The 26,730-nt window shown below is 42.6% G+C and overlaps 2 protein-coding genes across 2 annotated transcripts in view; one reads left to right on the forward strand and one right to left on the reverse strand.

Moving 5' to 3' along the window:
• LOC311109396 (cadherin-6-like) overlaps nt 1–3,291 on the forward strand; it is a gene marked incomplete at its 5' end in the record, with an annotated part of 50,650 nt that extends 47,359 nt beyond the window's left edge. Inside the window, 2 exons of the mRNA XM_084152255.1 lie at nt 1,879–2,130; nt 2,674–3,291. Of these exons, the coding sequence (XP_084008381.1) occupies nt 1,879–2,130; nt 2,674–3,188 (767 nt within the window). The 3' untranslated portion in view covers nt 3,189–3,291. The remainder of the gene's footprint in view (nt 1–1,878; nt 2,131–2,673) is intronic.
• Nucleotides 3,292–6,688: 3,397 nt separating this feature from the next.
• drosha (drosha ribonuclease III) overlaps nt 6,689–26,730 on the reverse strand; it is a 142,491-nt gene continuing 122,449 nt past the window's right edge. The window contains exon 32 of the mRNA XM_084152254.1: nt 6,689–7,425. Coding sequence (XP_084008380.1) covers nt 7,295–7,425 — 131 coding nt within the window. The 3' untranslated portion in view covers nt 6,689–7,294. The remainder of the gene's footprint in view (nt 7,426–26,730) is intronic.

Raw genomic sequence — 26,730 nt, forward strand, 5'->3', positions numbered from 1 at the left:
TTTCGGTTACTGGCACAACGCTCTTAACCACTAAGCTACCTGCCGCCCGTGAATATTTTTATACGTTCATATTCTGTTAACTCATACCCAAATAATGTTGTTGACACGTCTTATACTCATATTTGTGGCCAAAGGATAAATTGGAGAAAAAACACATAAAGAACACCTCCAACTTGTATCTCAAACAGACCGTTTAAAAAAATACTTGCTATTTCCTCATTGAATATGTCATGTTGGCTATTTGGCTGAGCTGGCCAATCAGCAGTCTACTCTGTGAATATTTTTTATGACCGGTATACGCCCACACCATTCCAACACAGAAAACTGCTTTTTACCATACTTAATATTTTTTTTTAGAAAACAATATTTCACTCAGTAATTAATTATAGGTCATATTTCATAGAAATCTGGAAACATTGGATAGTTACTTTAAGTAAACACTTAATGGTAGTTTAACTTCTTCAAGTGTGAGATAATTGGTACCTTAATAATCTATATTTTCGGAGTAGCTTCCCCAACACAGCAATTTGTCAACCTCACCTATTCATATATATTTAAGCACACTCTAATATAATATTTAAGGCTATTAATTGGAGACAATAAACTTTATTGAAAGAAACAAACTTCTTTGAAACTGGGGAACATTCCTATATCTAACTTGTATAGTAGCTAACTCTAAAGTGTCTAACAGACAACATAGCCTATAGCTGCTTACTCCTCAGTGCCTCTCCACAGACAACACTGCTGACTTATACAGTATCCAACTCGAAGACGTCTATCTCCACAGACAACACTGCTGACTTATATAGTATCCAACTCGAAGACGTCTATCTCCACAGACAACACTGCTGACTTATATAGTATCCAACTCGAAGACGTCTATCTCCATAGACAACACTGCTGACTTATATAGTATCCAACTCAAAGACGTCTATCTCCACAGACAACACTGCTGACTTATATAGTATCCAACTCTAAGACGTCTATCTCCACAGCCAACACTGCTGACTTGTATAGTATCCAATTCAAAGATGTCTATCTCCACAGACAACACTGCTGACTTATATAGTATCCAACTCAAAGACGTCTATCTCCACAGACAACACTGCTGACTTATATAGTATCCAACTCTAAGACGTCTATCTCCACAGCCAACACTGCTGACATATAGTATCCAACTCTAAGACGTCTATCTCCACAGCCAACACTGCTGACTTGTATAGTATCCAATTCAAAGACGTCTATCTCCACAGACAACACTGCTGACTTATATAGTATCCAACTCAAAGACGTCTATCTCCACAGCCAACACTGCTGACTTGTATAGTATCCAATTCAAAGACGTCTATCTCCACAGACAACACTGCTGACTTATATAGTATCCAACTCAAAGACGTCTATCTCCACAGACAACACTGCTGACTTATATAGTATCCAACTCTAAGACGTCTATCTCCACAGCCAACACTGCTGACTTATATAGTATCCAACTCTAAGACGTCTATCTCCACAGACAACACTGCTGACTTGTATAGTATCCAATTCAAAGACGTCTATCTCCACAGACAACACTGCTGACTTATATAGTATCCAACTCTAAGACGTCTATCTCCACAGACAACACTGCTGACTTGTATAGTATCCAATTCAAAGACGTCTATCTTTATAGACAACACTGCTGACTTATATAGTATCCAACTCTAAGACGTCTATCTCCACAGACAACACTGCTGACTTGTATAGTATCCAACTCTAAGACATCTATCTCCACAGACAACACTGCTGACTTATATAGTATCCAACTCAAAGACGTCTATCTCCACAGACAACACTGCTGACTTGTATAGTATCCAACTCTAAGACGTCTATCTCCAACAGACAACACGGCTTGGATCCTGACCAGAAGGAACAGCTACAGCCGGCTACAGAGGAGCACCTACCTGGTTCCTGTGGTGATATCGGACGGGGACTTTCCCATGCAGAGCAGCACCAACACCCTGACTGTGCGTGTTTGTACCTGCGACCGTGAGGGGAACATGCAGCTGTGTAACCAGGAAGCTCTGGTCCTCACCGCAGGGCTCAGCACTGGAGCCCTCATGGCCATCATCATCTGTGTCCTCATACTGCTCAGTGAGTACTGTACAATTCAGTTAAATTAAAAACGCTTTATTGAACATTTTATCTTGCATGTGTCCTACATACAGCACATTAAAACATCAATCACATCAACACACACAGATGATAAGCAACACATTCAGAAGACATTGACTTACGCCATGTCATATTCTGATCTCTGTTAGCCAAACCTTTCCTTGCAGTTTACTTATCTTCACTGCAACTGCACAGAGCTAGATAGGTGATACAAATCCATACCAAGTATTTTGTGGCAGCTCAAGCCTGTCTCAGCCCACCAAAGCCCTGTTTATCAGTGAGTGTATCCACATACTGTATGCACACCACCAATGGTTCCCAACAGACACCAACTATCCTTCAGAAAATAGAAGGAACACAGGTGGGAAAAATAACAAAAGTTCAAAAGCATTTCTTTGTCTTGTTTCTGAAATAATCATTATCAATGCATTATTGAGGATCGAAGCACATTCCTCACCTCATTTCTTTTCCTCTCCCATCTCATACTCAAGTTCTTCTCTCTCTCTTTCTTTGTGTCTGTAGTAATCGTGGTGCTGTTCGCTGCCCTGAGGAGGCAACAGAGGAAGAAGGAGCCTCTGATCATCTCCAAAGAGGATGTGAGAGACAACGTCGTCAGCTACAACGATGAGGGGGGCGGAGAGGAGGACACCCAGGCCTTTGATATCGGCACGCTGCGCAACCCAGAGGCTATCGAGGAGACCAAACAGCGCAGGGACATTAAGCCGGAGACCCTGCATCCTCCTGTCCGTCGGACCGTGGTCCTCCCCCCTGCCCACAGGGACAACTCGGACGTCAGGGAATTCATAAACCAAAGGCTCCAGGACAACGACCAGGACCCCACAGCGCCGCCCTATGACTCCCTGGCCACCTACGCCTACGAGGGAAGCGGCTCGGTGGCCGAGTCCCTGAGCTCCCTGGGCTCCGTGACCACGGAGGGAGACCAGGACTATAACTACCTGAGCGAGTGGGGACCCAGGTTTAGAAAACTAGCTGATATGTACGGGGTAGAGGACAGTGACGGCTGCAGGGATTCCTAACCAGAGAGAAGGGAGCTCGTAAGAGGGGAGCTAAAGGAAAGTGTACAACAAACAAGCAAACACTCACACACTAGCTAAAGTGAACTTAACTCCTGGTACTTTGTGAAAGTGGCAAACAATAGAACACAACAAGAAAGACACAAACAGACAAGGCAGTATTTGTCAAAGTGTTCTTTTACTGTTGTTGATCACCGTTGATCTTTGACCTCTCTGGAGGACCAGGAGGACGACGCTTGGTGCACCCTGCCTGTATTAGTGGTCTCTCTCTCTGCAAGGCAGCTGGGGACTTCTGAGGAAAATACTTGTCAAGAAGACGCTTCGTTTTATATGGGGGTACTGTACTCTGTGCACCAGGCCCCACATATATCTCTATATACAAACATACTTCTTCTCTTCTGTTTTTCCAAAAGCTGCCTGCAACAGAGGGACGAACAGCAAGCGGTTTTCTGGTGAACTTGACAGACAACACCTATGAATTGTTCAGAGTTTCTGGAATGAATAGCTGCATATTGTGAGATATATCTTATCTTGTGTGTATCTGTAAATTGATACAATACGCTGTACAGTTCTGTTATCAGGTTTCTAGCGTCCCATTCCCTTACAGCATTGGCTATGTATGTCACAATCTTCTTTTGAAGTCACATAAAGCCATGCTAAGAGACTGAGGGGTTGGACCATAGAAATATAATGCTCTAATTCTATGGGTACAGTCAAAATGGCCGCCAGTCCACCCACTGTGGCATCATTGACTTGAATGGGGACATCCACTCTACTCATTCTATTTCTATGGGTTGGACGTCACATTTCTGACCGTCACCTTTCTGACCGTCAATAACAACACCTGATCCACATCTCCACATAGCTTTACATATTCTGCATCCCAAATGGCACACTATTCCCTATATAGTGCACTACATTTGTACCAGGGTACAGTAGGGTGCCATTTGGGACATCATTCTCTGTGGGGGGAGCTGAAACACCTGGACCAAAAAGCTCCTCAGAGCGCTGACTCTCTGAAAAGCTAATGTCAATAACACTTTGCAATAAGGTACTCTTTATAAAGGGTTATTGTAAAGTGTTACCCTAATGAACTAAACATGCAGTTCAAATTAAATATGATTCTTTACTCAGTGTTTTACTCTATGCTTTTCTTGGTTAATTAAACTGAGTAATTAATTGATGGTTGACCATCCATTTGACAAAGTTTCACAGGCCTGACATATTGGGACTATGTGGGGAGAAAGGCTAGATATTAAGGGAAAGATTACATTTTCAGTTGTAAGAAAGAGTGTTGACATTTCGTTGGGATTGACATAAGAGGTACAGGTCAACACAATATTGGGATCATAAAATGTTTTGACATATACATATGAAATGGTCATTAGATTGGTTTGCCATCATGAAATGGTTTGACATATACGTAGTAAGAAAATTGAGCAATTCAAATTAAGCAACTTGCCCAAGGCCAAAACATACAAATTGAACAATAGTATCACTGCAGAAGGATGACATTTAGCAGACATTTCAAACTAATAACACCACAACAACGGTGTTATTATTTTCCTGTCTCTGTCCGCAGCATTCACAATTCACACAAATTGTACATTATATATTGTTTTTCAAAGAAATAAATGGCTGTAAACAATGAAAATGGTGAGGTAGTTTAGACAATCCTCTAAGTCAAGAACACACTTGTTAAAAATGTATACTATATTATATGCTAAATAATTGTAATCAGCAAGTTATTTTCTTTTTGCATTTCAATTCTTTGACCATTGAGTGCACACTGTGTAAGTGACTATTTGAGATTGTGGCAAACATTGCTTTGATAAGCATTCATTTGGGTTCCTAAACCCTCTGAACTGAAAAACAATCGTTCCTCTTCTGCTCTGAACGGTAGACGTCTAGTTTAAATTACAAGAGAAAATGACAACAGAAGAGTGCATTATTATTTTCCCCTCATAATTTATTTATTTAAATGGGCAATCTGGGATTGGTACATCCATTTTCTCTATTTAATTCAGGGTTTCAGCAGCATGTCACTATAAATACATGTTTGTGCTTCTTTATTGAGACTGTTCTTGCCTTTCAGCATTTACAACATGCTCAACTAAGGACATACATTTAAAAAAACAGTACATCAAGCATGCAGTGTCACAACACAAGTTAATGCTATTGGGGGTTTGTAGCGAAATGTTAGCTGCCAGATATGGTTAACCTATAGTAAGCTCTGGTCCAGGGTGTTAGTGTGGTTTGCTTATGCTGAGGCTTCCTGTTCACACTCTGGACCAGAGATAGTACTGATGTCCTCTTTCTAAAGATATGACCGGTCTGTTGGGCGTTAATGTAGACACGGTTGGTTAGCCTTAAGGTTGCCTCCATATTATGTTGTTGACTATGTGATTGAGCAGTGTATGGCTGCATCCTGATTCTCCTTCCATCACTAAAGCACATTTACACTTCCAATCATGGATTTAAAAGCATAGGAATTGTGAAAGCATTGGCTAGTGGGAGTTTCCACCATTGTTAAATCCATCCAAGTAGCGTCCTCTCCAGGGGGTCAAGCTGCCTCACGCTACAGAAAGAGGAGATAGGCTCCTGCCCATATGGGCCGTTCTGGCTTGTCCATGGCTTACTTACTATGTGAGAAAGTGTGCAAGTGCACACTTCAGGAGAAGGGTGGAGAATAGGAATGCAGCCTAAGTTTTGTCTATGTGGATTAATACTATGATAGGTTACATTATGTGCAGTAGTTTAAAGGGGCCCCGTCATGATTCAATGCCCATTCATTAATCTGCTTTGTACAATGTGATTTTTGTACTCGATATTTATATGACTCAACACGATTAAATATCTTTAAATCATGCATTCATCCTTATTTTGTTTCTGCGTGTAAACATCAGTGTTTCGAATTCAGAAAATATTTGTTGTCCCAACATTGGGCATTTTGACAGACATACAGCAGGAAGAACGTAGGGACTATTATGAACAGCATCCACTTGACAGCCCGACTAGACAAAATCTAAAACGGACGGACCATTACCTTAACCCTAATAACATTTAAACTAATTTGTAAATAAAAACATCTGTCTGCACATTAGCCATGTTCCCTTAGTTTTTGCCTAGGATGACGTCAGCCTGGCTTTATGGTAGTTTAAGTTCTTATGATGAATGTTGAAATTCAAGACAGTAAAGTGGTTAATAGCATGGAACCTGTGGCTACTGAACTGAAGCAATCATTAAATACACACTATCTATAATTAAGATCTTTAAAAACTGTCAAATCGGTGGAAAACATTTTAAATTGTTAGAGGCAGCAGATGCAAGACAGATGGTGGCATTTTACATCATATTTAATGTCTTTGAATTATATTAACGCTTTCCTCTTCATAACGTGCACGTGATATGCCACTACTAGTTTTCCCATTGAGCGATTTGGTGTCAGACACTGATTATGAGGAGTATGGCAAGAGGACAGATTTCATGAAATGACAAATCAATTAACATTTCAAATACCTTTATTCATATCAATTATTATCAATGTCACTTGCAGTACAAATAAAAAAGACATTTAAAACAAAGCATTTCTGTCATTGCCATTCATTATAATCATGATCGACAACCAGCAATGTTCTAGATTTAGTTTAAAACCTGACTACATAATCAACATTCAATTGATTAAGACCTACACATAAAAGCAGCTCAAAACAAACCTAAACAAACCCTAAAAATGCAAGGCAATCCTCAAACCAATGGGACGAGACAGTAGAGGGTGTGTACTGTAGACTAGTGCTTTCTCAATTGCCCAAAAAAGATGTCCTCTCCTCACATCCTCTCCTTCCATTGATCTGAATGAACTGACCAGGTGAAAGCCAGCCTTATGATGAGCTTCCACCATATTGTTTTTACCTGTCAAATCTTCTCCAATCAGATGCAGATGAAGGGGAGTAGTCGAGGAGAGGACATATTTTTATTTTGCAATTCAGAGTGTTTGGAAGTTGTTTATCCCTCCACCTCCTGCACCTTCCCTAAACTCTTCAATATCGTCCATCTTGACTGGTCGAAAAAATGCTCTGTCCATATCGATTGGTCGGAGAGGGGCTCTGTTACTTCCTGCTGTCCTCTGGCTCGTCTCCCTCCTTCTCCTGGCGATCCCTATCTCGTCTCATCTCTTTCAGCTCCTGTCTGTATTTCCGCTCGATGAAGCGCTTCTGATGAGCCATCTGAGGGAAGTTATCTGCAGCAGGGAGCGGTAGAGTGAGACAGAGGAGAAGAAAAGAGAAAGGTGGACCAAAGAAAGGAGATAATGAGCGGGAAAAAGGGAAGAGACAAGGTCAGTTTACGGCAGATCTAAAGGACAGGGATTAGTAGTGTTTAGAATGGCAAGGTCAAATAGGGGCTGCTTATATCTGTCCTGTTTCACATATGTACAAGTGCGTAACCTGTACAAGTGTGTGGTGTGAAATGGAAATGTTGACGGTGACCCTGGAGCAATTAGGGTTAAGGTACCTTGCTCAAGGTCAGATCGACAGATTTTTCACCTAGTAGGCTCAGGGTTTCGAACTAGCAACCTTGCAGTTACTGGCCCAATGCTCTAACCACTATGCTACCTGTTGACATTGCAATGTATACATACATACTCCTTCATTTTGTCATTTGATGTGAAACACCGCAAACATTATTAGCACAATACCTCATTGTCCTTAACTAAGGAAAATAACTTCCTTAACTAAGGAAAATAACGGACTTAGACAGGGCTCATTTGATGTCATTGTGATGAGAATGAGATCTGATAAGTTAATTAGTACAGAACATCTCTTAATGAGATCTGTAATAAGGACAACAGAAAATGAATGTATAAATGCTGATAAGGCGTATCACTGCTTAGGACCGCATACGTCTCAATTTAAAATCGTACACATGAAGGGACGCCCACTCTTCTGTGTCAAACAATTTAAGTCACAAATTTAGATGTGTAGATTAGGATATCATGAAAGAACAACAGACAGTTTAGTTGTAGACCGCGTTTGTTCCATACGGTATGTTATCCCGTTGAAGATCTCACACTGGCTCTAAGACTTAGCATTTTGACTAACTGTCTATGGGTCAAGCTCAATCAAGAAAAACCCTGATGAAGGCCACGGGTGGAAAGGCGTTGGTTTTAACAATATCTATGGCATTTTAATCAACTTCCACTGTCCTTCAGGAGTTGCTGAATTTTCTCTTAACTTCAAGCTCAAAGTGAAGCTAGAGCTATTTGAAAGAAAACAAACATTATTTGAACACAGGTCTATTCTTTGGTCACTCCACCATATCATGTAGTCTACAGAGAGTAAGTCAAGCTGGATAAATCTGCTAAATGACAACTGTGAATGCAAAATGTACAGCCAAAGACCCCAATGTCTCCTACAGCGACGAGGCCAACATCTAGTAGGCAAACATATTCACTCAAAGAAACAGTGAGGAATACACTGTAGTGCGATTGGCCTTAGATGACTATGCAACACTTGATGAGCCTCAGAGAGAAACGAAAACTACATGCAGTTAAAATATGGAAATCACTGGCGGCATTTCAGCCTGGAGAGGACTTATGAGATATGAGAATTACACCACTCGAGAGAGAGGAAAATGCTTCTTTGGTCATTTGCATTGTTTAACATGCAGTAGCATAAAGCGTGTGGAGGTAACCGAAATTGAGGCTCCTAAAGAATATTACAAGGTTTCTCATTTATTCCAAAGCTCCCGTCTGGCAGCTGAGGAGACAGAAAAGACAACAGGGTATCTGTGTTGGAAAGGGGATACCTAGTCAGTTGCACAACTGAAAGCATTCAACCGAAATAGGTCTTCCATTTAACATTTTAGGATTTGCATTGAGTGAAAACACATTGAGAATTCTCTGCAGTCAAGGGTTGTGTAGAGAAAATCACCTTTGAGGCGATGTGCTCATGCATACTGATCACCTCGGCGTTAGGCGTTGGCACACTTAGCTTGACTAGAGTCTTTTGTTTATCGACAATGCAGTAATTCCTTTCAAGGACAGGGTTGGGCTTGCGGTTTGGAGATAATGAATGCAGTTTTTTGGGAGAGTGAGAGGGGAGCGGGTTGGAGTTTGGGACCCTGTCAACATCCAGGCTTGTTGTGCCACACAACGACCGCCACGCTGGAATGCAGCAAGCAACACTAGTCTCATTTACAGGGTGCCGCAGAATATACACACACAAACACACGAGCGCGCGCACACCGATTAAAGAACAGCATGCTTATTGGTTTTATGGGCATCCAACACATTTAAAGCCTCATTCACTAATGAACCAACACATTTAAAGCCCCATTCAAGAACAAACCAACACATTTACAGTAGCATATATCAAATCTAATCAAAGTTTATTGGTCGCATACACAGATTTGCAGATGTTATCGCAGGTGCAGCAAAATGCTTGTGTTTTTAGCTCCAACAGTGCAGTAATACCTAGCAAAAAAAAAAATACACAATCCAGATAAATAAAAAGAACAAGCCATGTCAGAGACCGATACATATATATATATATATATATATATATATATATATATATATATATATATATATATATATATATATATATATATATACTGCTCAAAAAAATAAAGGGAACACTTAAACAACACATCCTAGATCTGAATGAATTAAATAATCTTATTAAATACTTTTTCCTTTACATAGTTGAATGTGCCGACAACAAAATCACACAAAAATTATCAATGGAAATCAAATTGATCAACCCATGGAGGTCTGGATTTGGAGTCACCCTCAATATTAAAGTGGAAAACCACACTACAGGCTGATCCAACTTTGATGTAATGTCCTTAAAACAAGTCAAAATTAGGCTCAGTAGTATGTGTGGCCTCCACGTGCCTGTATGACCTCCCTACAACGCCTGGGCATGCTCCTGATGAGGTGGCGGATGGTCTCCTGAGGCATCTCCTTCCAGACCTGGACTAAAGCATCCGCCAACTCCTGGACAGTCTGTGGTGCAACGTGGCGTTGGTGGATGGAGCGAGACATGATGTCCCAGATGTGCTCAATTGGATTCAGGTCTGGGGAACGGGCGGGCCAGTCCATAGCATCAATGCCTTCCTCTTGCAGGAACTGCTGACACACTCCAGCCACATGAGGTCTAGCATTGTCTTGCATTAGGAGGAACCCAGGGCCAACCGCACCAGCATATGGTCTCACAAGGGGTCTGAGGATCTCATCTCAGTACCTAATGGCAGTCAGGCTACCTCTGGGAGCACATGGAGGGCTGTGCGGCCCCCCAAAGAAATGCCACCCCACACTATGACTGACCCACCGCCAAACCGGGCATGCTGGAGGATGTTGCAGGCAGCAGAACGTTCTCCACGGCGTCTCCAGACTCTGTCACGTCTGTCACATGTGCTCAGTGTGAACCTGCTTTCATCTGTGAAAAGCACAGGACGCCAGAGGCGAATTTGCCAGTCTTGGTGTTCTCTGGCAAATGCCAAACGTCCTGCACGGTGTTGGGCTGTAAGTACAACCCCCACCTGTGGACGTCGGGCCCTCATACCACCCTCATGGAGTCTGTTTCTGACCGTTTGAGCAGACACATGCACATTTGTGGCCTGCTGGAGGTCATTTTGCAGGGCTCTGACAGTGCTCCTCCTGCTCCTCCTTGCACAAAGGCGGAGGTAGCGGTCCTGCTGCTGGGTTGTTGCCCTCCTACGGCCTCCTCCACGTCTCCTGATGTACTGGCCTGTCTCCTGGTAGCGCAGGGGTGTCAAACGTCCGGCCCGCGGGCCGGATCAGGCCCGCAAACGGGTTTAATCCGGCCTGCGAGATGATTTTGTAAAGTATAAAAATGCGCTGCAATTTTTCAATAAAATAAACTGCTGTTCCAATTGCGTCCACTGGATGGCGCAATAGCAATTGTGTTAAGCAAGCAAACTGTTCATACCGGGGCAGAGCAAGTAGGTCAAGTCTGTGTTTACTCACAGCCGAGACATCAGTGACGCTGCAGTGAAAGCTAGCTACCTCATTGCTAATGAAATCGCAGTGGCTTCAAAACCATTTAGTGAGGGTGAATTTGTAAAAACATGCATGATGAAGGCAGCAGAGATTGTGTGCCCTGAAAAGCGTCAGGCTTTTGTAAATATCAGCCTGACAAGAAACACAGTTGCAGACAGGATTTCCGATCTTTCAGTGGATTTGGACAGCCAGTTGAAGCAAAAAGTAAAGTCATTTATTGCGTTTATTACAGATGTTGCACAACTGGCCATTTTCATCCGCGGAGTTGATGACACATTGACCGTCACCGAGGAGTTCGTGGAGTTGGTGCCGATGACAAATACAACGACAGCAGCTGATATGTTTACCGCACTCGTCGGCGCGCTGGACAGGGTCGGAGTGGACTGGTCCCGCGCTGTCAGCCTGGCTACAGATGGTGCGCCCTCAATGATCAGGAAAAAAGCAGGCGTTGTGACAAAGTTCAGAGAGAAAGTGCAATCTGCAAATGGAGGACGTGATTTTTTGACTTTTCACTGTATTTTGCACCAGGAGGCTTTGTGTTGCAAGTCATTAAAGATGGATAACGTCATGAAGGTGGTCATCCAAACTGTTAATTTCATCCGATCCAGAAGCCTGAATCACCGTCAGTTTGACAGCCTTCTCAGAGAGAAAGACCACATCTATGGCCTGCCATACCACACTGAGGTAAGATGGTTAAGCCGAGGTGCTGAGGCGTTTCTTTGATTTACGAGAAGAAATTGAACAGTTCATGGAAGAAAAGGGCAAACCAGTGTTAGAATTCTATTCCGCAGAATGGATGCAGGACCTTGCATTTATGGTGGATGTTACAGAGCATGAATAACTGAATAACTTGAACAAACAGCTGCAAGGGCGCAACAAAGTTGCCACACAGTATTATGACAGCATACGTTCTTTCAAGTTGAAGCTGTCATTGTGGGAGACGCAACTTGCTGGTGGTGATGCAGCTCACTTCCCCTGTCTGAAAAATGTGTGCGCGACCCAACATGTGGCAGACATGAAGCGGTTCAAAGATAAAATAACGGGACTGTTACGGGAGTTTGAGCAACGCTTTCAGATTTTTGGTGAACTGGAGAAAGACTTCAACGTTTTTTGCTCGCCAATCACCGTGAATCTCTCTGATCTGCCCGTCAGCATCCAACTTGAAATAATACTTGCAGTGTGACTCGGATTTGAAGGGCAAATTTGCTGCAGCTGGCTTGGACACATTTAATCAGAATCTCTTGCCAGGTTACCCCAACTTGACAGCCCTCGCTGCAAAACTGTTGTGCATGTTTGGAACCACATATCTTTGTGAGCAAGTTCTCTCTGTAATGAGCATAAATAAAACAAAGCTGCGCTCAAGGCTCACGCACAAGCACTTGAATCACATCCTGAAGTTGGCTGCCACTCAGGATGTGACGCCTGATATTGATGCGCTGGTGAAAGCTAAAAGATGCCAGGTATCAGGAGTCAAATAAACTATGCAACCCCACTTAAAGTGCTACATGAGACACCCTGATATAGTTCTGTGATCTGTGATATACTTCTGTGAATCACTGAGGCATTGTGTGTTTGTGTGTTCTTTGTCCTCAGAACTTTCAAATAACTTGAGGCGTTTTATGATTAATAGTGATGTTGTGCTTTTGGACACACTGTCCTCAGGCTCCAGCTTTATGTTTATATGTTTTTATGTTGATGTGCTATTGTTTTTAATTGATTTTATTTTATTTGTATATTTAACCTATTCTTGACTCTGTGGTTCTTGCACTTGTTTGGGGAACAGGATTTCATTCTTTTTATCTACATTTCTGCCTGAGAAATGACCCCCTGATATAGTTATGTAATCTGTGAAACAGTTCTGTTAATCACTGAGGCATTGTGTGTTTGTGTTCTTTTTCTTTAGAATTTTCAAATAAACTTGACGTGTTTTATGATTAATAGTGATGTTGTGCTTGTATTATTTTGGACACACTGTCCTCAGGCTCCAGCTTTATGTTGTATGTTGATCGTATTAAAACAAAGAAAACAATCTGAAGTTGTTGTTTTTAAGTTATATATACCATGATTTTTCTGGTCCGGCCCACTTGGGAATAGATTTTCCTCCATGTGGCCCCTGAGCTAAAATGAGTTTGACACCCCTGCTTTACACGGATCAGTCGTCCTGGTCCCTTTGCAGAAAAACAGCCCCAAAGCATGATGTTTCCACCCCCATGCTTCACAGTAGGTATGGTGTTCTTTGGATGCAACTCAGCATTCTTTGTCCTCCAAACACGACGAGTTGAGTTTTTACCAAAAAGTTCTATTTTGGTTTCATCTGACCATATGACCTTCTCCCAATCCTCTTCTGGATCATCCAAATGCACTCTAGCAAACTTCAGACGGGCCTGGATATGTACTGGCTTAAGCAGGGGGACACGTCTGGCACTGCAGGATTTGAGTCCCTGGCGGCGTAGTGTGTTACTGATGGTAGGCTTTGTTACTTTGGTTCCAGCTCTCTGCAGGTCATTCACTAGGTCCCCCCGTGTGGTTCTGGGATTTTTGCTCACTGTTCTTGTGATCATTTTGAACCCACGGGGTGAGATCTTGCGTGGAGCCACAGATCGAGGGAGATTATCAGTGGTCTTGTATGTCTTCCATTTCCTAATAATTGCTCCCACAGTTGATTTCTTCAAACCAAGCTGTTTACCTATTGCAGATTCAGTCTTCCCAGCTTGGTGCAGGTCTACAATTTTGTTTCTTGTGTCCTTTGACAGCTCTTTGGTCTTGGCCATAGTGGAGTTTGGAGTGTGACTGTTTGAGGTTGTGGACAGGTGTCTTTTATACTGATAACAAGTTCAAACAGGTGCCATTAATACAGGTAACGAGTGGAGGACAAAGGAGACTCTTAAAGAAGAAGTTACAGGTCTGTGAGAGCCAGAAATCTTGCTTGTTTGTAGGTGACCAAATACTTATTTTCCACCATAATTTGCAAATAAATTCATAAAAAATCCTACAATGTGATTTTCTGGATTTGTTCCCCTCATTTTGTCTGTCATAGTTGATGTGTACCTATGATGAAAATTACAGGCCTCTCTCATCTTTTTAAGTGGGAGAACTTGCACAATTGGTGGCTTACTAAATACTTTTTTCCCCCACTGTATATACAAAAGTATGTGGACACCCCTTCAAATTAGTGGAATCGGCTATTTCAGCCACACCCATTGCTGACAGGTGTATAAAACCGAGCACACAGCCATGCAATTTCCTTAGACAAACATAGGCAGAAGAATGACCTTACTGAAGAGCTGTGACTTTCAACGTGGCACTGTAATAGGGTGCCACCTTTCCAACAAGTCAGTTCGTCAAATTTCTGCCGTGTAGGCCAAACTGTACAGACAATTTTGTGAGAAGCCCGATTTTCGGGATGTCTCATGGTCTGACAAACACTGCTCTAGCTCTGTCACCTTTCACCGTAGATGCGGAAGTGCAATATAGGCGGATGCGGTGGATATCTCTAGCTTAGACTGACAGATTTTTATGGGGATTTCTTTATTATACTAATTAGATTTCCACGGGGGCGTGGACATCAACCTTAAGGGGTTTAATGCCCATGATTTTGGAATTAGTTTTATTAATGTAGTGTATATACACATAACGGTGTGTAACGACAGTACGGACAGTAAATGAATAGAAAAGCAGTAGTTATGTAGGATGCGCCATGACTAGAATACAGTAATTTACATATAAAGTGGGTAAAACAGTATGTAAACATTATTAAAATGACCGGTGTTCAATGACCACGTACATAGGGCAGCAGTCGCTAAGGTGCAGGGTAGAGTCCGGGTGGTAGCCGGCTAGAACAGTGACTAAGGCAGGGCTTCCCAAACTCTTTTGGCCCATGACCCCATTTTGATAACTGAAAATTCTCACGACCCCACCCATGTGAAGAATTCTGTCATTAAAACATTCCAACATTATTTCTGATTGTCTTAACTCACCATTACATACTTTTAATGTGTGGCAGTCAATGGCAAATTAGTCTGACATGTCGTCTCTTATCGCACCACCACTAATGAGATGGGTTTGCTTGATGCATGTCGCTCGCGTCAGAGCTTCTCAAAGTCAGGGTGTGTGGTCGACAGTGCGCACCTCATCTCTGCTGTCACATCCAACCTGGATCGATATCTGGTTTTAATGCAGAAGAGAGCACTGCATCCAGCTTCACACATATGAGCTGGCTAAGGGTAGCCTACCATGGGGGTTTTACAGTGCTTTTAAGACAACTGGGAACTTGGAAAAATAAGAGGAAAAATCATGACGTCAGTGGTCTTTAGGTTGGAAAGTCAGAGGCAGAGCACTAGAAAGAGGCCGAGTTGGAATTCCTAGTTGGATGACTGTTCAAAACTATTTTTCCCCAGACGGAGCTTGTTTTTTGCATAGTTCCCAGTTGTCTTGAACGCACTGAAGTCGGAAGTCAGAGATTTCCGAGTTCAAAGTTACGAGTTGTTTTGAACTCGGCATTAATGCTCAGAGAGAGACAGCAGGGTATTTATTCCCTTTAGTCCTTTTGGCCTGCCTGCCGTCCCGTGATAGATGGAGCCCAATCTGTGCAAAAGCCCACCATTCGATCCCATATGGAATGACATGGAGTCAATATAGCCACGCAGCACACTGAACGTCCCATATGTCGTTTCATGCTCGGAAATCGTGAGACAGAACACTGTCTTCGTGAATAGCAACCCCCAACATGTACAGTAATCCCTCGTTTATCGCGGGGGTTACGTTCCGAAAATGACCCGCGATAAGTGAAATCCGCGAAATAGAAAACTTTTTTTTTTTTACAATTAGCAACTATTACATGTATACAAATACAGTGACTCACGTGTAGGCCGTTTCGTCGACATTATGGGTTTAGAAGATGTTCGAAATTACAAGATAATTTGGCCAACTTAATGTAAATTTGCCAAGCTGTTTTATGTACGTACACATAACTGCACGAGACGACAAAATGATAGCACAATTCGTAGCATGTTTTGATACAAGAAGCGGGAGTGAGTTTTTAGCGAATCAGAATGCAGAGCACAATGCACCAAAAAAAAATAAAAAATGCATTATGAAAATCCGCGAAATAGCGAATCCGCGATAAGTGAACCGCGAAGTGGCGAGGGATCACTGTATAGTGAACAAAAGTAAATGCATGGGCATCTTGGCCCTCACAGCTAACGTCCATTTGGAGAGCATAATTTGGGGAGTTTGAGTAATTCAGTCAGTTTCCTCTTGATTGCTGGCAATAGCATACATTATTTATTTAACATTGTTATCTGATGTGAGTTTCTGTGCCTCTGCCTCCCCACACATTGTTTTCACCATATAAATTGCGTCCGGTAATATCAAATAGTGTGTGGTTTCATAGCATAGCATGTATAGCCATTCACTGTGTAACGGTCAAGTACCGCCTTTCCCCATGATCTAAGGGCACTCTATTAGATTATATATATTTTTCATTTAGATTAAGGTTAACCACATTACAATGATTTTGAGATACAAAGACAATATTATAATATATAATTTTTGTATCTATGTATAATATTTAATTTTGGGGGGGAAATTCTCCCGCGACCCCATTTTCATATCATATCAAATTTTATTTGTCACAAGCGCCGAATACAACAGGTGTAGACATTACAGTGAAATGCTTACTTACAAGCACTTAACACTTATTTTTCTTACAACTGCATTGTTGGTTAAGTAAAAAATAAAAAATAAAAATACAAGTAAATGAAAGAGCAGCAGTAAAATAACAGTAGCAAGGATATATACAGGGGGTACCGGTACAGAGTCAATGTGCGGGGGCACAGGTTAGTCGAGGTAATTTGTACAGTGAGGGAAAAAAGTATTTGATCCCCTGCTGATTTTGTACGTTTGCCCACTGACAAAGAAATGATCAGTCTATCATTTTAATTTTAAATTGTAATGGTTTATTTGAACAGTGAGACAGAATAACAACAAAAAAATCCAGAAAAACGCATGTCAAAAATGTTATAAATGGATTTGTATTTTAATGAGGGAAATATGTATTTGACCCCTCTGCAAAACATGACTTAGTACTTGGTGGCAAAAGCCTTGTTGGCAATCACAGAGGTCAGACGTTTCTTGTAGTTGGCCACCAGGTTTGCACACATCTAAGGAGGGATTTTGTCCCACTCCTCTTTGCAGATCTTCTCTAAGTCATTAAGGTTTTGAGGCTGACGTTTGGCAACTCGAACTTTCAGCTCCCTCCACAGATTTCATATGGGATTAAGGTCTGGAGACTGGCTAGGCCACTCCAGGACCTTAATGTGCTTCTTCTTGAGCCACTCCTTTGTTGCCTTGGCCTTATGATTTGGGTCATTGTCATGCTGGAATACCCATCCACGACCCATTTTCAATGCCCTGGCTGAGAGAAGGAGGTTCTCACCCAAGATTTGACGGTACATGGCCCCGTCCATCATCCCTTTGATGCGGTGAAGTTGTCCTGTCCCCTTAGCAGAAAAACACCCCCAAAGCATAATGTTTCCACCTCCATGTTTGACGGTGGGGATGGTGTTCTTGGGGTCATCGGCAGCATTCCTCCTCCTCCAAACACAGCGAGTTGAGTTGATGCCAAAGAGCTACATTTTGGTCTCATCTGACCACAACACTTTGACCCAGTTCTCCTCTGAATCATTCAGATGTTCATTGGCAAACTTCAGACGGGCCTGTATATGTGCTTTCTTGAGCAGGGGGACCTTGCGGGCGCTGCAGGATTTCAGTCCTTCACGGCGTAGTGTGTTACCAATTGTTTTCTTGGTGACTATGGTCCCAGCTGCCTTGAGATCATTGACAAGATCCTCCCGTGTAGTTCTGGGTTGATTCCTCACCGTTCTCATGATCATTAAAACTCCACGAGGTGAGATCTTGCATGGAGCCCCAGGCCGAGGGAGATTAACAGTTATTTTGTGTTTCTTCCATTTGCGAATAATCGCACAAACTGTTGTCACCTTCTCACCAAGCTGTTGGCGATGGTCTTGTAGCCCATTCCAGCCTTGTGTAGGTCTACAACCTTGTTCCTGACATCCTTGGAGAGCTCTTTGGTCTTGGCCATGGTGGAGAGTTTGGAATCTGATTGATTGATTGCTTCTGTGGACAGGTGTCTTTTATACAGGTAACAAACTGAGATTAGGAGCACTCAGTGCTCCTAATCTCAGCTTGTTACCTGTATAAAAGACACCTGGGAGCCAGAAATCTTTCTGACTGAGAGGGGGTCAAATACTTATTTCCCTCATTAAAATGTAAATCAATTTATAACATTTTTGACATGTGTTTTTCTGGATTTTTCACTGTTCAAATAAACCTACCATTAAAATTATAGACTGATAATTTCTTGGTCAGTGGGCAAACTTAGAAAATAAGCAGGGGATCAAATACTTTTTTCCCTCACTGTAAGTACCTTTGTGTCTTGCCGAGGGGAGCAAATAAATAAACACACACACAGAAGCAGTACATTGAGACCCTCCATCCATCCATCCTGTATTGTACTTGTTGTGCATTCACACAAGCCTTTACCCAGAGATTAAGGGTTTAGTGACAGCTGAGGAGAGAGAATTTAGTCCCCTCCCTGCTTGCTACCAGCCAAAGCCTACTTAGTAATGCACTATATATGGAATAGGAAGCCATCTGGGACACAACCAGAGACTATTTCCTGCCGTATTCAGGAGAAGAAACAGCATTGTTTAGGAAACATGCAGCTGCAGGGGGCACAGAGTATGAAATGAGGTGGTGGTGACAAAGAAGAGAGATTGAAAGACCATGAGAGAGAGAGAGAAAAAGAGCGAGAGAGAGAGAGCGAGAGAGAGAGAGAGAGAGAGAGAGAGAGAGAGAGAGAGAGAGAGAGAGAGAGAGAGAGAGAGAGAGAGAGAGAGAGAGAGAGAGAGAGAGAGAGAGAAGTGTGTGATATCAGATGAGCGAAAGAGATAAAGAGAGAACAAAACTATCTCCGGCTGCTCCAAAAAAGGATGAGCGATGTGTTGATGAATGGTTAACTCGTCTCCCCATGTATATTTCATGTTCTCCGACCTTTCAGGGCCGAGGTGAGTGGGGCCGCTGGGCTGCCTCTCTCCCTCCGCTCTCTCCCCCTCCTACCTGGCAGGCTCAGCCTTAGCTCAATCTGTTTGCGCTCCCCCCCATCCAGTTCACGCCTTGGTTAACATTTAATTCTGCCTTGACAGATACAGGCAGGAGATTGTCAAAACGAGGGGCCATCAAATAATAAAATTAGAATCCCTGGAGCCACCAGCGGATCTCTACAGCGAAACAAACACCAAATATTGGGACCCATTTCTCTTTAATGAGCTGTCTGTGCGAGGGCTGAGCACAGCTCTGTCTCTCTTACCTCTTTACTTCTCTTCTGCTGCGGTTACGCTGCTTGTCAGGGAGGGAATGAGAGGGAGGAGGGGGTGGCGGTGTTGCAGTTTGAACAAAAAGTTAAATTTCACTCTAAAGTGGTCCGATATCAAAGGCCTTAAATAAAAAATGAATCCTGACAGACAGAATCCTACAGCAATGGTGGAAGTCATTGGACAGTCAGACATACTGTTGGTAGCTACTGTAACATATTGTTAGTGTAAGGGGAGAAAATGTGTGCATTTTGGTCGAGCAGTTTAGGCCACTCACCCTCGGCACATTATGCAATCCCGTGGCTGCGTGGGTTTGAATCCCAGCCTCAATGGTCTTCATACTACGTTCTTTTTAATTATCTGTCTCCTAGCTCATTTCTGTCTATCCCTTTCAATAAAAATGTTAAAATACATAACGCTGCGGTTTTCTATTCAATATAAAATAATTTCTGGGTAACAATTAAGCACCTTACTGTAATAGTTTTCCATTAAAAGGTCAAAAAGAAACAAACATTTGTAGCAAAAAATAAAAATATATATTTTGCTAGGACTGTCTGGGAGTGGTCTGAGAGGGGAGGGGGAGGGATTTGTAATCTGAAAACTAGCAGTTATTGGCAGAGAGGTATGGAACTCTGTTACTGGCCTATATTATACCACCTGGTGATCTCATGCAGAACCTGCTGATAAGAAGGTGCTGTGTATATTGTATTTTCAACCAGCAACTAGGGCTGGCCGATATATAATTGAATACCGCTATACCGTTATCAATCCACATACCAGTGCCTAAAGACAGTATTCACACCCCTTGGCGTTTTCCACATTTTGTTGTGTTACAGCCTGAATTTAAAATTGTTTAAATATTTTGTCACTGGCCTACACACAATACACCATAATGTCAAAGTGGAAATATGTTTTTCAAATTTTTACAAATTAATTAAAAACGAAAAGCTGAAATGTCTTGGGTCAATAAGTATTCAACCCCTTTGTTATGGCAAGCCTAAATAAGTTAATTTGCTTAACAAGTCACATAATAGGATTTGCTCTGTGTGCAATAATAGTGTTTAACATAATTTTTTAATGACTACCTCATCCATGTACCCCACAAATACAATTATCTGTATGGTCCATCAGTTGAGCAGTGAATTTCAAACACAGATTCAACCACAAAGACCAGGGAGGTTTTCCAATGCCTTGCAAAGAAGGGCACCTATTGGTAGATGGGTAGACAAAACAAAAAAATACATTGAATATCCCTTTGAGCATGGTGAAGTTATTAAGTACACTTTGGATGGTGTATCAATACACCCAGTCACTACAAAGACACAGGCGTCCTTCCTAACTCAGTCGCCGGAGAGGAAGGAAACCGCTCAGGGATTTCACCATGAGGCCAATGGTGACTTTAAAACAGTTACAGAGTTTAATGGTTGTGATAGGAGAAAACTGAGGATGGATCAGCAACATTGTAGTTACTCCACAATACTAACCTAATTGACAGAGTGAAAAGAAGGAAGCCTGTACAGAACACAAATATTTAAACGTATGCATCCTGTTTGCAACAAGGGACTAAAATAATACTGCAGAAAATGTGTCAAAGCAATAAACTTTTTGTCCTGAATACAAAGTGTTATGTTTGGGGCAAATCCAATACAACATATTACTGAGTACCACTCTCCATATTTTCAAGCATAGTGGTAGCTGCATCATGTTATGGGTATGCTTGTAATCGTTAAGGACTGGGCAGTTTTTCCAGGATAAAAAATAAAATGAAATAGAGCTAAGCACAGGCAAAATCTTAGAGGAAAACCTGGTTCAGTCTGCTTTCCACCAGACACTGGGCGATGAATTCACGTTTCAGCAGGACAATAACCTAAAACACAAGGCCAAATCTACACTGGAGTCGCTTACCAAGAAGACAGTGAATGTTCCTGAGCGTCCGAGCTACAGTTTTGACTTAAATCTACCTGAAAATCTATGGTAAGACCTGAAAATGATTTTGAAAAGAATAATGGGCAAATATTGCACAATCCTGGTGTGGAAAGCTCTTGGAGATGGACACAGAAAGACTCGCAGCAGCAATCACTCCATTGGTGCTTCTACAAAGTATTGACTCAGGGGTGTGAATTATTATGTAAATGAGATATTTCATGTAATGGGGATGGGTAAGAAAAAATATATTTAATCCATTTTGAATTCAGGCTGTAACAACAAAATGTGGAATAAGTCAAGGGGTATGAACATTTTCTGAAGGCACTGTAGATTTGTACAATATCGTTTATAACGATATTTTGATAAATTACTAAATAAATGAAAAGTTCAACAAATTACACTACTTTACTGTCAGTTTTGTCCCAGTTTTGTTGAGCATTAAACCAAGAGAATGGAGAATGCCAATTTAAATCACTTAAATTCATTTGTTGCACTTCTACTGTCATGCACTTCTTTTAAAACATACTTTTTTTTATTCAGAAACATACCATCACAAATAAGAAACATTGTGATACGACATTTCGGCCAAATCGCCCAGCCCTACCAGCCACTATCAGGAAATAACACTGATCAAACGTCTTCACACCTTTCCAATGTTAGTTTCATCAGCTGCTGTACAATATGATACAAAACACAGGAAAAACTGCATTTTGACTGCACTGGGCCATTAAACACATTCCATGATCAATACAATAAGACTAATCTCCACCCGACACAGTCAGAAGAGGACTGGCCACCCCTTAGAGCATGGTTCCTCTCTAGGTTTCTTCCTAGGTTCCTGCCTTTCTAGGGAGTTTTTCCTAGCCACTGTGCTTCTACATCTGCATTGCTTGCGGTTTGCAGTTTTAGGCTGGGTTTCTATATTGCACTTTGTAACATTTGCTGATGTAAAAAGGACTTTTTAAATACATTTGATTGATTGACTACCGATGACGAATCAGACGATACACACAGTCGGGCTGATGGGTTGGTATGGATAGACTGATCCCACTATTGAGCTCTCGTCTAAGATGCATTCATTCCAACATACTGTATGTACTAGTACTTACAAATGGTAAATAAATGAAACAAACTTGTCCTCCAATGAAGGTTGGATCCTCACTGCAGCCGAGGAACGGGTTATGAGTACACACATATTCTCGGCTCATTATCAGTGAAAAAATCCTTCCTGCGATCCCTGGGTGTAAACAGACAGAACCAAAGACAGTTCATTCCCACCTACAGACACTGGTTTCATCCCAAATGGCACTATATGCCCTATATAGTGCACTACTTTTGACCAGAGCCATATGCAGGCCTTTGTCAAAGGTAGTACAAGATATAGGGAATAGGTTGCCATTTGGGATGCAAATACAGTGTCCACTCCCCACCTGCATGTCCCCCCTTTAATACAGAGACACTGTTTGATCAATGTACATCTATAATTGGGCCCCTAACACAGAACAATGATTGATGGTAGGGAGTAAACCATTTGGGAGACTTCAGTCATAACCTGGAAAAAAGTTGGCGATGTTCAAACGTCTTGAGAAGTCTGAGAAGTTTTTTAATATGTCAGCCGTACTGTAGTGAGGTGTCGTGGGCCTCACTCTCTCTGTCAGCAAGTAGCAAGTTTTATTAAGAAGGGGAAACAACAGTCCAACGCAGCCCTGGGTTGCATCCCAAATGGCACCCTACTATTCCCTATTTCCTGAACTACTTTTGGCTCTGGTCAAAAGTAGTGTACTACAGTGCCTTCAGAAAATATTTACATCCCTAGACATTTTCCCCCAAAAATAGTTACAAAAAGGGATTAAAATGGGATTAAAATGGATTTCTTGTAATTTCTCAAGGATCTACACAAAATACTTTAACATCAAAATAATAATCCAAGCTCGCGTAGCAGTGCGGTTGTGTACTCTGTGTGTGTCCGTGTAAATAGCCTGTTTTTTGTATTTTTCGTACATATTTCCCTATCACACATTTCATCCTTCTACTAAATATACTTTCCTGCAACCCACCTCACTCAATGTGGAACGGATTATATTATTGACTTACCTTTTATCTAGAATCTCCAGTTGAAAGTAGCTAGCCAGCTAACTAGCTACTTGCTATTAGCCACCGTTATCGGTTTTCACCCAGAACATCAGATTTTCTGCCGGAATAACTGAATCACTGGACATTAACACCGGATTGCAACTAGCTAGCCGCAACCGAATGGATGTTGCTGTTGGCTAATCACTACTGCCCCCGAAGCAAGCACCAGTTAGCCTTGAGCTAGACTCGAGCCATGCCCATATCCCGGCTATCTACCTCTCTGTCTACCGGACGGGAGTAGCCAGCTAACTAGCTACTTGCTATTAGCCACCGTTACCGGTTTTTCACCATTGTCCGTGGCCTGCACTACCTACCAGCCAGCTCTAGCCTGGACTATTATCGGCCAGTTTGCACAGCGCATTATCGGAATCACTGAATCACTGGACCTTTAACTCCGGATCATCGCAACTAGCTAGCTGCAACCAAATGGATGTTGTTGTTGGCTAATCAGCCTTGAGCTAGCCTCGAGTCAGGCCAATCTCCCGGCTATCTAGCTCTCTGTCAACCGGACGGGACCTCCTAGAGTCGACACGGAGCGCCGCCAATCCATCACGACTGGTCTGCCGACGTAATCGTCTGTGGTTTCAACATGCTTCCCGTTGTGACGACCACGAAGATCCATCTGCTAGCCCCGGCCCACTAGCACACGCAAACAACAGCTGTGCTTCCTGCTAGCCTGTGCTGTAGCACCAATTCGAACTGCTCTCGGACTCACATATTGCTGTTCACTGGACCTTATGATCACTCAGCTGCACAGCTGATACCTGCTGGACTGTTCCTTTACACAGTACCCTGTCCTGTTTATCTGTTTAGCCTCAGCCCAAACTTTACCAGTTGTTGTCTTAGCTCTCTCTAATAACACCTGTGATTGCTTTATGCCTCTCTCCCATGTCAATATGCCTTGCCTATTGCTGTTCCAGTTAGTTCTTATTATACAATTTCAATATAGAACCCCAAGTCCCTCTCAAACTGCCTCAAATAGCTCCTTTGTTCCACCCCCCATACACGCAGAGACCGGCTCAATCGGTGCCTCCAGTAATGCTCTCTATTTCATTGTTACCCAACGCTTAGGTTTACCTCCACTGTACTCATATCCTTCCATATCCTTGTCTGTACATAATGCCCTGAATCTATTCTACAACGCCCAGAAATCTGCCCCCTTTACTCTCTGTACCCAACGCACTAGAAGACCAGTTCTTAAAGCCTTTAGCCGTATACTTATTCTAGTCCTCCTCTGTTCCTCTGGTGATGTAGAGGTTAACCCAGGCCCTGCAGCCCCCAGTATCACTCATACTCCCCAGGAGCTATCATTTGTTGACTTCTGTAACCGTAAAAGCATTGGATTTTTGCATGTTAACATCAGAAGCCTCCTCCCTAATTTTGAGTTATTCACTGCGTTAGCACACTCCGCCAACCCTGATGTTCTAGCAATGTCTGAATCCTGGCTTAGGAAGGCCACCAAAAATTCAGAAATGTCCATCCCCAACTACAACATTTTCCGTCTAGATAGAACTGCCAAAGGGGGTGGAGTTGCAATCTACTGTAGAGATAGCCTGCAGAGCTCTATCATACTATCCAGGTCTGTGCCCATCCACCTTTCCAGAAATAAGTCTCTCACTGTTGCCGCTTGCTACAGACCCCCCTCAGCCCCCAGCTGTGCCCTGGACACCATATGTGAATTGATTGCCCCCCCATCTATCCTCAGAGTTTATACTGCTTGGTGACCTAAACTGGGATATGCTTAACACCCCGGCCATCCTACAGTCCAAACTAGATGCCCTCAATCTCACACAAATTATCAAGGAACCTACCAGGTACAACCCTAAATCCGTAAACATGGGCACCCTTATAGGTATCATCCTGACTAACTTACCCTCTAAATACACCTCCGCTGTCTTCAACCAGGATCTCAGCGATCACTGCCTTATTGCCTGCGTCCGTAACGGGTCTGCGGTCAAACGACCACCCCTCATCACTGTCAAACGCTCCCTAAAACACTTTAGCGAGCAGGCCTTCCTAATTGACCTGGCCCAGGTATACTGGATGGATATCGATCTCATTCCGTCAGTAGAGGATGCCTGGTTGTTCTTTAAAAGTGCTTTCCTCTCAATCTTAAATAAGCATGCCCCATTCAAAAAATTCAGAACTAAGAACAGATATAGCCCCTGGTTCTCCTCAGACTTGACTGCCCTTGACCAGCACAAAAACATCCTGTGGCGTACTGCATTAGCATCGAATAGCCCCCGCGATATGCACTTTTCAGGGAAGTCAGGAACCAATATACACAAGCAGTTAGGAAAGCAAAGGCTAGCTTTTTCAAACAGAAATTTGCATCCTGTAGCACTAACTCCAAAAAGTTTTGGGACACTGTAAAGTCCATGGAGAATAAGAGCACCTCCTCCCAGCTGCCCACTGCACTGAGGCTAGGAAACACTATCACCACCGATAAATCTACAATAATCGAGAATTTCAACAAGCATTTTGCTATGGTTGGCCATGCTTTCCACCTGGCTACCACTACCTCGATCACCAGCTCTGCAACCTCCGCTGCAACTTGCCCATGCCCCCCCCCCCCCCCCCCCCCGCTTCTCCTTCACACAAATTCAGACAGCTGATGTTCGGAAAGAGCTGCAAAATCTGGACCACTACAAATCATCTGGGCTAGACAATCTGGACCCTTTCTTTCTCAAATTAGCCGCCGAAATTGTCGCAACCCCTATTACTAGCCTGTTCAACCTCTCTTTCGTAACGTCTGAGATCCCCAGAGATCGGAAAACTGCAGCGGTCATCCCCCTATTCAAAGGTGGTGACACTCTAGATCCAAACTGTTACAGACCTATATCCATCCTGCCCTGCCTTTCGAAAGTTTTTGAAAGCCAAGTTAACAAACAGATCACCGACCATTTCGAATCACACAGCACCTTCTCCACTATGCAATCCGGTTTCCGAGCTGGTCATGGGTGCACCTCAGCCACGCTCAAGGTCCTAAACGATATTATAACCGTGATCGATAATAGACAGTACTGTGCAGCCGTCTTCATCGACCTGGGCAAGGCTTTCGACTCTGTCA

The sequence above is a fragment of the Coregonus lavaretus genome (assembly GCF_964263955.1).
Source record: "Coregonus lavaretus genome assembly, chromosome: 34".
NCBI lineage: Eukaryota > Metazoa > Chordata > Actinopteri > Salmoniformes > Salmonidae > Coregonus > Coregonus lavaretus.